The 13,077-nt window shown below is 40.3% G+C and overlaps 1 protein-coding gene and 1 pseudogene across 1 annotated transcript in view; both read right to left on the bottom strand.

The window, feature by feature from the left end:
• LOC113098698 (protein NLRC3-like) overlaps positions 1 to 13,077 on the bottom strand; it is a 133,914-nt pseudogene that overhangs the window by 80,330 nt on the left and 40,507 nt on the right.
• LOC113098718 (uncharacterized) overlaps positions 1 to 13,077 on the bottom strand; it is a 56,428-nt gene that overhangs the window by 10,258 nt on the left and 33,093 nt on the right. The window contains exon 4 of the mRNA XM_026263756.1: positions 10,874 to 10,978. Within this exon, the coding sequence (XP_026119541.1) occupies positions 10,874 to 10,978 (105 nt within the window). The remainder of the gene's footprint in view (positions 1 to 10,873; positions 10,979 to 13,077) is intronic.

The following is a 13,077-nucleotide window of genomic DNA, read 5'->3' as shown; positions in this document are numbered from 1 at the left end:
CTCCTGCTATTGTTATTTGCACTGCTTGCCACATGTATAGTTTATCTATCTCTGTCGATGATGAGGGATTCACATGTGATAAATGAAATCGGGGAAGTCGTGCCCTAGTGGTTAGAGAGTTTGACTCCTAACCCTAGGGTTCTGGGTTCGAATCTCGGGCTGGCAATATCACGACTTAGGTGCCCTTGAGCAAGGCACCGAATACCCCAACTGCTCCTCGGGCGCCGAAGCATAAATGGCTGCCCACTGCTCCGGGTGTGTGTTCAGTGCTGTGTGTGTGCACTTTGGATGGGTTAAATGCAGAGCATGAATTCTGAGTATGGGTCACCATACTTGGCTGAATGTCACGTCACACAAATAGTTAGGCTGACAGAGAAGATTTCAGAATTAGAGACAAGCATCCAAACTTTAATTTAGGACAGTAAGAATGTTAGGGCTCTAGATACGGCTTTGGATGCTTCCAGCTCAGGGAGTCCTGTACATTGTTCCGTTCTGGCAACAGAGCCCCCGCAGCAGGGCAACTGGGTGACGGTGAGGCAGCGTAGTCGTGGGTCAAAACACCGCTCTTCTGTTCCGATCAAAACATTAAACAGGTTCTCTCCACTCAGGGATGCACCCTCTGAGACACCTGATGAAAGTGCTCTAGTGATTGGCGATTCTATTGTACAGAACGTGAATATAGAGACACCAGCCACCATAGTCAAATGTTTACCGGGAGCCAGAGCCCAACATCTTGCCAAATTTAAAAGTGCTGGCTAATGCTTAATGTAAATACAGATTGTTATTCATGCCGGTGCTAATGATGTTCGACTTTGCCAGACGAAGATCACTAAAAATAACTTTAAAGAGGTGTGTGAACTTGCAAGTACGATGTCAGACACTGTAATATGCGCTGGACCCCTCCCTGCTTTCCGTGGTGTCATCACTCAATGGCTGGAAGTGGTGCCCGTAAAATAATATAGGTCTCATAGACAATTGGACGAGCTTTTGGGGAAGACCTGACCTGTTGAAATAAGACGGTCTTCATCCCTCCTGGGGTGGTGTTGCTCTTTTTTCTAGAAATATGGCACATAGTCTTAAGAGTTTGTACTTGACTAACGTCACAGAGGTTAGTTAATTCTCAGCACATAGAGACTCTTTCACCTAGATATCACACTATAGAGACTGTGTCTGTTCCCCGAACTAGAAAAAAAAACAAAAAAACATCCAAACCAATTTAAGAGCTACTATTTAATTGAGGTTCAACAAATAAAAAACAGTTCACTTCAAAGAGCGTACCAGCGGTCTCCAGTGGGACTCCCCCCGACCAGATGTCGATCTCAGCATCGGAGGGAGAGCTGTCGCATGACGATTCGTCTGTGCTACCGTCCTCTGGGATGGTGACAAAGCCTGAGTCGGATCCCGAAGTGGCAGCTATGCTTTCCTGGTCCGCCGAGAGGCCCGAGCCCTCACGGCTGGATGATTGGTTTCTCGGGGTAGCGCGCGCTGGTTCTCAGCGCCCCAATAACGAGAGGAGCACTAGTTCGGGGAACCAGGTCTGAGTAGGTCAATATGGCGCTACTAGCAAGACTTGCTCCTCGTCCTCCCGGACTTTGCACAATGTCTGTGCGAGAAGGCTCACTGGGGGAAACGCATACTTGCGTAGGTCCCGCGGCTAGCTGTGTGCCAGTGCATCCGTGCCAAGAGTTCCCTCGGTCAGGGAGTAGAAAACCTGGCAGTGAGAGGTCTCTTGAGCAGCAAACAGGTCTACCTGAGATATCCTGTAAGAAGCCTGTATTTGACTAGCTTTCTCTGTCTTCTGTCTCACTGATAGGAGAAAAACTTGAGGGGGGGTGGGGGGGTGGGGGGGGTAGTCACTCTTGCCTGTCTTAAAAATTTGAGAGCCCTGACACTATTCGTTTTCGTTTAAAAAACATTTCAAGCTTTCTGTAGATATATTGTTAATGTACCTATGTGAGACACCACGATATTATGTTAATTAAAAAATTCTACATCCATTATTATGAAAAATTAAAGTGATGAGACGGCGCCTCCATGTCATTAATACACATTAATAATTTTTGCACAAACACATGAATATGAGCTTCTTATCACGAGTAAAATTCATGCCAACAGCCAACATATTTAGCTTGATCAGAAGGTTGACTGCAAGAGTCGAGCGGGATGTTAAGAGTTTGTCTGTTTCTTTTACTGATTATTTTCGGGTTAAAGCATGATTTAAACGGATTCACACTCAATCGCTTTAGCAATAATGCCTTCAAACAAATGTAATTTTACAGTGCTACATTATCAGCATGCTATCTGATTTTGAAATCTTGAAGAAGTTAATCGATCTGTTTAGATAAAATAACTGAAAAATATATTATTTTCATCACAAACAAAATTTTGTGATGAATTTTCACAGCAGAAAGCAGCAATTAAAGATGTAATGCTTACAATGTTATTAGTTTGGCATGTGATATAGGGAAAAAAGTTTACACATAGCTTAAGCCACTTTGAAACACTCCTGTTATTTTTTTTATTATTATTATTATTATTTTATATGCTATGTTATGAACATAACATTTCAAACATCCTGCAATACTTTATTCACGGAGTGAAGGCGGAGCGTGTTTCTGGTATCAGTGCGCGTGGAGGGGCAGTTGTTGCTTTTCACAGACTCTGCTGCGAGTGAGAGAGATGTTTCATCTGATGAAACGAACATCTGCCAAAAATCAACCTGCAGCAATGCTCGTTCATCGACTCGCCAAGCTTTACTTTTGTAGGTCGCATGGCAGTAAATAATTCGATAATATGACCATGCAGTCAAAACAGATATTTAATAAAAAACATTAAAACATGCCAAACTAATAACATTGTAAGCATTAAATTTTTAATTGCTGCTTTCTGCGGTGCAAATTTTGTTTGTGAAAATAACAGTACATTTTTGTCAGTTATTTTATCTAAACAGATCAATGAATTTCTTCAAGATTTCAAAATCAGATAGTCTACTGATAATGTAGTAGCACTGTAAGATTACATTTGTTTGAATGCATTATTGCTAAAGCCATTGCGTGTCAATGTACTGTATCTGTTTAAATCATGCTTTAACCCGAAAATATTCAGTAAAAGAAAAAGACAAACTCCTATAGCCTGTAACATCCGCTCGACTATTGCAGTCATTATAACCTTCTGATCAAGCTATATAGCTAAATATGTTTAACATGAATTCTTGCTCAATATGCAGTTTTATTTTGGCCTGTTGGCATGAATTGTACTCATGATGGAGGGTCTTGGAGCGAGTGAAAACCACAACGCTCACACTCTTAATATCCTCTCCTCACTCCAGTCAGAATCACTCCGCTCATACTCTGCTCAGCAGCATGTCTTTTTGTCAGACGCGCGGGGAGAGTTGAGCCCTGAGTGGAGCGTCGGTGGATGTTAAAAAGCAATTGATTTTCCTTCAAACCGATGTAAATTACAAATTCGAGTTAATCGATAAAATCAATTTATCACCCAGCCCTACTTTCTTTCATATAATTTAATTAAAAAAAATTGCAGCTGCATTCTCATAAGACACTGTCCATGTGAAAGACCAAGAGATTCACACCTTTATCTCGACCCCCACAAGCCATACATAACTACCCCCAAAAAACCCAACCCCTTCCAGCTGAACTGAATTCGGTCTGTTTTTTGGTTGTGAGGAACGATGTGTTTTCATGTTATTGGGCTGAAACATGCCTGTATTCAGCAGCCCTACTCTTTGTATTCATTATTTTCTCGCAGCCCATATTATTATTTTCACAAGACCATAATAATAATAACAAATTATAAATTGATAATTAATCATTATTTTATGAAATTCATTGTTATTTGTGAAAATTAGCATTTTCGGAAGGCTTTAAGACCAGAAATATTATGCATTTTATGAATAATGAAATGTTATGAAAAGTATGCATTTTATTTATTCACATGCTATATGGTTGAAATAATATTTTAGTTCACAACTTTAAAGGGGGGGTGAAATGCTCGTTTTCACTCAATATCATGTTAATCTTGAGTACCTATAGAGTAGTACTGCATCCTTCATAACTCCAAAAAGTATTTAGTTTTATTATATTCATAAGAGAAAGATAGTCTGTACCGATTTTTCCCGGAAAAACACGAGCGCCTGGAGGCGTGACGTGTGGGCGGAGCTAAAGAATCACGAGCGCCAGTTGCGTTGAGAGCGTTTGAAAGCTGTGACAGCTGTGAAGGCTGAAACTGAACGAGAGCAGCAGCAGCAAGGACTCGCTCCGAGCGGGGCTCGAACCCGGGTCTCCGATGGGAGGCGGACGCACTAACAAGGAGGCAGAGATATTTGAAGCAGTTTTACTCACCGCCTGCGGTTCCAACACACAGTCGTGACCCTTTTTCGTTGGGATTGCATCATCCTTAAGAAATAAACGATACGCAAATCTGTCATCAAACTGGGCTTTGTTTGTAAAACAAGCATTTTAGAAATGCAGGGAACAAACACAAACCCTGGCAACCAAAAACACACTCCTTTTGTGACATTTCGCGACGCTCTCGCTCTGATCAGTGATTGTCTGTGCACAGCCTCTCTCTGCTCTGCTATATGGGAGTGTGCGCTCTTCCGGCAGAAGTGCCTCAGGACCCATATAAGGAAATTCCGCTCCATCTAACGTCACACATAGCCATACTCGAAAAAAACTTTCCGAAACTTGTGACAAACCGGAAGGAGTATTTTTGGAACAGAAATACTCCTTCAAACGTACAACTTAATTTTTGAAACTTTGTCCATGTTTAGCATGGGAATCCAACTCTTTAACAGTGTAAAAAACTCAGTATGCATGAAATAGCATTTCACCCCCCCTTTAAGAAATAAACAATACGCAAATCCGTCGTCAAACTGCGCTTTGTTTGTAAAACAAGCATTTTAGAAATGCAGGGAACAAACACAAACACTTGCACAACTCCTTTGATGCTCTGTAAAAATAAACTCCATCCACTGGTCCCTTAATGATGTTTTTCCTTTGGTAATCTGTGCAGGGTTGTCTTGCCCTGGCAACCAAAAACACACTCCTTTTGTGACATTTCGCAACGCTCTCGCTCTGATCAGTGATTGTCTGTGCACAGCCTCTATCTGCTCTGCTATATGGGAGCGCGCGTTCTTCCGGCAGAAGTGCCCTCAGGACCCATATAAGGAAATTCCGCTCCATCTAACGTCACACAAAGCCATACTCGAAAAAAACTTTCCGAAACTTGTGACAAACCGGAAGGAGTATTTTTGGAACAGAAATACTCCTTCAAACATACAACTTAATTTTTGAAACTTTGTCCATGTTTAGCATGGGAATCCAACTCTTTAACAGTGTAAAAAACTCAGTATGCATGAAATAGCATTTCACCCCCCCTTTAAGTTCCATTGTTTAAATAAAAGGCTTTATTGGCTAAAGTTTCATAAACCTGCAGTTGTTATGCTCTAAATGCCATTTGTAATTTCACAGTATTTTCACCTCCTAAATCACTAACCTTTAAAGTCACAATTCTATAATGGTCAAATTTACTCAGGCGGATGGCATTCTTTAATGACATTATTTTATAACCGTTCAGCCATCAGCTACAGTATCGCATCAGACAGTGCACTATAGATCCTCTGAGGAACAGTTCCACTCTTTCTCCACTATAGGAGAGGAAGAATTGTATAAACTTGTTAAATCGTCTAAACCAACAACATGCATGTTAGACCCTATACCATCTAAGCTCCTAAAAGAGGTGCATCCAGAAGTCATAAATCCTCATTGTCATTAGGATATGTCCCCAAAACCTTCAAACTGGCTGTTATTAAGCCTCTCATCAAAAAAAAACTAGGGCTGTCAAAAATAGCGCATTAACAACGTTAATTCGTTGTTTCTTGTTAATTACGTCAAATTTTTTAACGCATTTCACGCAGTGTGACAAATTATTCAGGTCAGGAAAGTCTCGTCAATCTCTGAATTCTCAAGATAGTAAAAAACAGCGGCGAGCGCCGCGACGAAAACACAGAAGAAGCTGAGGTTTTACCCCAGTTGCTCTCAAATACATTCATGCCAAGCTCGATAAACAGAGACGACTTTGGTACAAGGGAAGTCGTGGCCTAATGGTTAGAGGGTTGGACTCCCAATCGAAGGGTTGTGAGTTCTAGTCTCGGGCCGGACGGAATTGTGGGTGGGGGTAGTGCATGAACTGCTCTCTCTCCACCTTCAATACCACGACTTAGGTACTGACTTAGGTATTGAACCCCCAACTGCTCCCCGGGCGCCGCAGCATAAATGGCTGCCCACTGCTCCGGGTGTGTGCTCACAGTGTGTGTGTGTGTTCACTGCTCTGTGTGTGTGGATTTTGGATGGGTTAAATGCAGAGCACAAATTCTGAGTATGGGTCACCATACCTGGCTGAATGTCACTTCACTCACTTTCACTTAGTTGATACGCTGGAGCTTCTTCCTGTTATAGCGTCCTGTGTATCACACTGCGCATGCACAGAACGCATACATGCGATGCAGTGAAAATTACAGCTGTTTGGAAAAGCATATGGATCTTTACTTGGTTTTACTGGCACTTGAAGCCTTCAGAACGTGAAAATATCGATCCTAAAGTATTGTGGCAGAGCAAATGAACACCTCCCAAAAACAAGAGTGCCCAGAGTGCTGCTTATGTGATGGTGGCGCATGTTTGCGTTTCTGAGTTCATTCTTTCGAGTATCTCTATGCATAATTTCATAGATATGTGGCTATATTTAACCACTGGGTTCACCTAAAACTCTTACACTATCTGTAGTTAAATGGCATGGTTTGATATAGTGCTCAGGTAAATTTGATCTAAGTAAATGTTAAACTTTTGAAATTCAGAAAAAAAGAACCACATATTGATGAATCAATACATGAAAATTATGTATCTGTGTCCTGTTATTTATCTTTTGGTATGCATTTCTGAAAAAAAAATGGTTAGGATTCAGGTGTAATTGCAAATAGTGATTAATCCTGATTTAATCATTTGACAGCCAGAAAAAAAAAAAACACAACTTGACCCCAAAGAACTAGTTAATTATAGACTGATCTCGAATCTCCCTTTTCTGTCCAAGATACTAGAAAAGGTAGTATCCTTACAATTATATTCTTTCTTAGAGAAAAATGTTATCTTTGAGGATTTCCAGTCAGGATTTAGACCGCATCATAGTACTGAGACTGCTCTTCTTAGAGTTACAAATGACCTGATCTTGGTTGTATATCTCTATTAGTGCTATTGCATCTTAGTGCTGCGTTCGACACTATTGACCACAACATTCTTTTGCATAGACTGGAACACTTCGTTGGCATTAAAGGAAGTGCATTAGCATGGTTTAAATCGTACTTATCGTACTTATCATACTTGATTGCCATCAATTCATAGCAGAGAATGAAGAGGTATCATATCGATCACAAGTGCAGTATGGAGTACCTCAAGGCTCAGTACTAGGGCCATTACTCTTCATGCTTCACATCTTACCCTTGGGAGATATCATCAGGAAACATGGTTTTAGCTTTTAACTATTATGCTGATGATACTCAGCTCTATATTTCTCCGTGGCCCGCCGAAACACACCAATTTGAAAAACTAATGGAATGCATAGTCGATATAAAAAACTGGATAACAAGTAATTTCTTACAGCTAAATTCTGAAAAAAACAGATGTTAATTATAGGACCTAAAAACTCTGCATGTAATAACATAGAACACTGCCTAAGACTTGATGGCTGCTTTGTCAATTCTTCGTCTTCAGTTAGGAACCTAGGTGTCCTATTTGATAGCAATCTTTCCTTAGAAAACCACATTTCTAGCATTTGTAAAACTGCATTTTTCCATCTCAAAAATATATCTAAGTTACGCCCTATGCTCTCAATGTCAAATGCAAATCCATGCATTTATGACCTCAAGGTAAGATTATTGTAATGCTTTATTAGGTGGTTGTTCTGCACGCTTAGTAAACAAACTACAGTAAGTCCAAAATGCAGCAGCAAGAGTTCTCGCTAGAACCAGGAAGTATGACCATATTAGCCGGTCGGTCAACACTACACTGGCTCCCTATCAAACATCGTATAGATTTAAAAATATTGCTTATTACTTATAAAGCCCTGAATGGTTTCGCACCTCAGTATTTGAATGAGCTCTTGTTGCATTATAATCCTTCACGTCCGTTGCATTCTCAAAACTCAGGTAATTTGATAATACCTAGAATATCACTTCATCAATTCAAATATCAATCTATTTGGCGCCTAAAGTCTATAATAACCTACCTAACATTGTTCGGGTGGCAGACACACTCTTGCAGTTTAAATCTAGATTAAAGACCCATCTCTTTAACCTGGCTTACACATAACACACTAATGTGCTTCTAATATCCAAATCCGTTACTTGCTACATCATTAGAAGAATGGCATCTATGCTAATATTAGTATGTTTCTCTCTTATTCCGAGGTCACCGTAGCCACCAGTTCCAGTCTGTATCCAGATCAGAGGGTCACTGCAGTCACCCGGATCCAGTATGTATCCAGACCATATGGTGGATCAGCACCTAGAAAGGATTTCTACAGCCCTGAAAGACAGCGGAGACCAGGACAATTGGCCCCAGATACAGCTTCCCTGTAAAGACCTTGTTTCAGACGAACACCGGGACAAGACCACAGGAAACAGATGATTCTTCTGCACAATCTGACTTTGCTGCAGCCTGGAATTGAACTGGCAGTTTCGTCTGGTCAGAGGAGAACTGGCCCCCCAACTGAGCCTGTTTTCTCCCAAGGTTTTTTTCTCCATTCTGTCACCAATGGAGTTTTGGTTCCTTGCCGCTGTCACCTCTGGCTTGCTCAGTTGGGGTCACTTCATTTACAGCGATATCTTTGAGTTTGATTGCAAATGATTGCACAGACAATATTTAAACTGAACTGAGATGACATCACTGAATTCAATAATAAGTGAGTGTGACGTGACATTCAGCCAAGTATGGTGACCCATGCTCAGAATTCGTGCTCTGCCTTTATGCTGCGGCGCCCAGGGAGCAGTTGGGGGTTTGGTGCCTTGCTCAAGGGCACCTAAGTCAAAGTATTGCCAGCCTGGGACTCAAATTCACAAACCTAGGGTTAGGAGTCATACTCTCTAACCACTATGCCACAACTTCCCCAAAGATTTTATGAATTAAGTCGTTACATTTGGCAAGTATGGTTACCCATACTCAGAATTGGTGCTCTGCATTTAACCCATCCAAATGGGCACACACAGCAGTGAGAAGTGAACACACACCTTGAGCAGTGGGCAGCTATAGATCCAGTGCCCGGGAGCAACTGGGGTTCAGTGCCTTCCTCAAGGGCACTTCAGCCATGGGTATTGAGGGTGGAAGAGAAAGCTGTTCATTAATTCCATCCCACCTACAACTCCTGCCAGCACAGAGACTCGAACAGGCGACCTTCTGGTAACCAGTCCGGCTCTCTAACAATTAGGCCACCGCTGCCCCGGTGAACTGGTGAACTGATGAACTGCCTTTAACTGTCATTTTGCACTATTGACACTGTTTTCCTAATGAATGTTGTTCAGTTGCTTTAACGTTTTTTGTTTTTGTTTAAAGTGCTATAAAAATAAAGGTGACTTGACTAATACTGGCTTCCAGTTGCTCAGCTGTCTTAGGTCTTTTTTGTCGCATCTTCCTCTTCTGAAGTAAGCGCTGATAACAACTTGGGTTGTCCTTGTCCTCTTTAGTCCGGATGACATGGCGTCCCAGTTTTCCAAAAATAACTTTAAATTTCGATTCGTCTGAACACAGAACAGTTTTCCACTTTGCCACAGTCCATTTAAATGAGCATTGGCCCAGAGAATACGCCTGCGCTTCTTGATCATGTTTAGATAACGCTTAATTTTTTACCTAAAGAGTTTTAGCCGGCAATGGCGAATGGCACGATGGATTGTGTTCACCGACAATGTTTTCTGGAAGTATTCCTGAACCCATGTTGTGATTTACATTACAATAGCATTCCTGTATGTGATGCAGTGCCGTCTAAGGGCTCGAAGATCACGGGCATCCAGTATGGTTTTCCGGCCTTGACCCTTAAGCAAAGAGGTTGTTCCAGATACTCTGAATCTTTGGATGATATTATGCACTGTAGTTGATGATAACTTCAAACTCTTTTCAATTTTTCTCTGAGAAACTCCTTTCTGATATTGCTCCACTATTTTTCGCCGCAGCATTGGGGGAATTTGTGATCCTCTGCCCATCTTGACTTCTGAGAGACACTGCCACTCTGAGAGGCTCTTTTTATACCCAATCATGTTGCCAATTGACCTAATAAGTTGCAAATTGGTCCTCCAGCTGTTCCTTATGTACATTTAACTTTTCCGGCCTCTGATTGCTACCTTTTTTGGAATGTGAATTCCTCATGAAATCCAAAATGAGGCAATATTTGGCATTCTTTTTTTTAAAAAGTCTCACTTTCAAAATTTGATATGTTATCTATATTCTATTGTGAATAAGATATAAGTTCATAAGATTTGTAAATTATACCATTCCTTTTTTACTCACATTTTCTATATTGTCCCAACATTTTGTGAATCGGATTTTAAGGTAAATATTAGGTTTCTCATTGTAATATTTTTTGTCCTAAAAGCCAACAACACAGGGGCTGGTGAATTAATAAAGTTATGTTAGTGCACCAAAATTTACAAAATATATACTTAACATCAAATAATGTAAATTTTCTTTGCTGAAGCTTTTAGCATCTTAATGAAAACTCTGATAAATATTTAAATAATTATAGATTCATGATGCATTTTCAATTAATCTTTTCTAGCAGTCCATGTGCAACCAACAATAAAAAAAACATTAAATACCTTTTGGTAGATGACGCTTTTTTCTCACTGAAGTTCGGTGGATCATCTTTTGACTGGTCACTCTTCACAGACACAGAGCTGGACACATGTGATCCTGATCTTACACTAATGACACAAAGAACAGAGAGAAACAAAGAAACAATATTACACACCGCACTTCAGTCTAATTCATAAAGTTTTAATGTTGTAAATAGTTATTAAAACAGAGATATAGCCATGCATTTGCATTATCTACTAGATGTAGATTTGTATTTCTGTATTGTAGAAGAAAGCGGTATAAAAACAGCTTTGTGCCAGCAGCTATCACTAAGTTGAATAAGGATGGGTCTTAGGAATATTATTATTTTAGTCTAGGTGTTTTTTTTAGTGATGCTGAGAACCTTAAAGCACTTTAATCATACAAACCCGATTCCAGAAAAGTTGGGAGACTGTACAAATTGTGAATAAAAACAGAATGCAATGTGGAGGTTTCAAATTTCATTATTTTATTCAGAATACAACATAGATGACATATCAAATGTGTAAACTGAGAAAATTTATAATTTCTATGGAAAAATAAGTTGATTTTAAATTTCATGGCATCAACACATCTCAAAAAGTTGGGACAAGGCTATGGTTTACCACTGTGTGGCATCCCCTCTCCTTTTTATAACAGTCCGCAAACATATGGGGACTGAGGAGACAAGTTGCTTGAGTTTAGGAATAGGAATGTTGTCCCATTCTTGTCTAATACAGGCTTCTAGTTGCTCAATTGTCTCGTCGAATCTTCCTCTTTATGATGCGCCAAATGTTTTCTATGGGTGAAAGATCTGGACTGCAGGCTGGCCATTTCAGTACCTTGATCCTTCTTCTACGCAGCCATGATGTTGTAATTAATGCAGTATGTGGTCTGGCATTGTCATGTTGGAAAATGCAAGGTATTCCCTGAAAGAGACAAAGTCTGGATGGGAGCATATGTTGTTCTAGAACTTGGATATACCTTTCATCATTGATGGTGTCTTTCCAGATGTGTAAGCTGCCCATGCCACATGCACTCGTGCAACACCATACCATCAGAGATGCAGGCTTCTGAAATGAGCGCTGATAACAACTTGGGTTGTCCTTGTCCTCTTTAGTCCGGATGACATGGTGTCCCAGTTTTCCAAAAAGAACTTCAAATTTTGATTCTTCTGACCACAGAACAGTTTTCCACTTTGCCACAGTCCATTTTAAATAAGCCTTGGCCAAGAGAATACACCTGCGCTTCTGGATCATGTTTAGATATGGCTTCTTTTTTGACCTAAAGAGTTTTAGCTGGCAACGGCGAATGGCACGGTGGACTGTATTCACTGACAATGTTTTCTGGAAGTATTCCTGAACCCATGTTGTGATTTCCATTACAGCAGAATTCCTGCATGTGATGCAGTGCCTTCTAAGGGCCCAAAGATCACGGGCATCCAGTATGGTTTTCCGGCCTTGACCCTTATGCACAGAGATTGTTCCAGATTCTCTTAATCTTTGGATGATATTATGCACTGTAGATGATGATAACTTCAAACTCTTTTAAATTTTTCTTAGAGAAACTCCTTTCTGATATTGCTCCACTATTTTTCGCCGCAGCATTGGGGGAATTGGTGATCCTCTGCCCATCTTGACTTCTGAGAGACACTGCCATTCTGAGAGGCTCTTTTTATACCCAATTATGTTGTCAATTGACCTAAAAAGTTGCAAATTGGTCCGCCAGCTGTTCCTTATATGTACATTTAACTTTTCCGGCCTCTTACAACTACCTGTCCCAATTTTTTTGGAATGTGTAGCTCTCATGAAATCCAAAATGAGCCAATATTTGGCATGACATTTCAAAATGTCTCACTTTCAACATTTGATATGTTATCTATATTCTATTGTGAATAAAATATAAGATTGAGATTTGTAAATTATTCCATTCCTTTTTTACTCACAATTTGTACAGTGTTCCAACTTTTTGTGCATGTTGTTTAATGTAGCCACTCGTAATGGCTGCTTGTTAAATTGTATTACTGGAAATATGCTCCACACCGAGTACAATAAAAGTCACCATATATTTTTTATTCAGTCAACATCTATCACAAAAACAACAGTGACGAAATTGAATGAAGAGACTGGATGAAGCCATTGACCACCCAGATGACAAGGATTTGTGTCTGGTTTTAGGGATTAAATGTGTTCCCTTGAGCAGAGAATGA

Source organism: Carassius auratus, unplaced genomic scaffold (assembly GCF_003368295.1).
Source record: "Carassius auratus strain Wakin unplaced genomic scaffold, ASM336829v1 scaf_tig00216618, whole genome shotgun sequence".
In the NCBI taxonomy this organism is placed as follows: domain Eukaryota; kingdom Metazoa; phylum Chordata; class Actinopteri; order Cypriniformes; family Cyprinidae; genus Carassius; species Carassius auratus.
The sequence above is the reverse complement of the archived record's forward strand: the minus strand, read 5'-3'. Positions and strand labels throughout refer to the sequence as shown.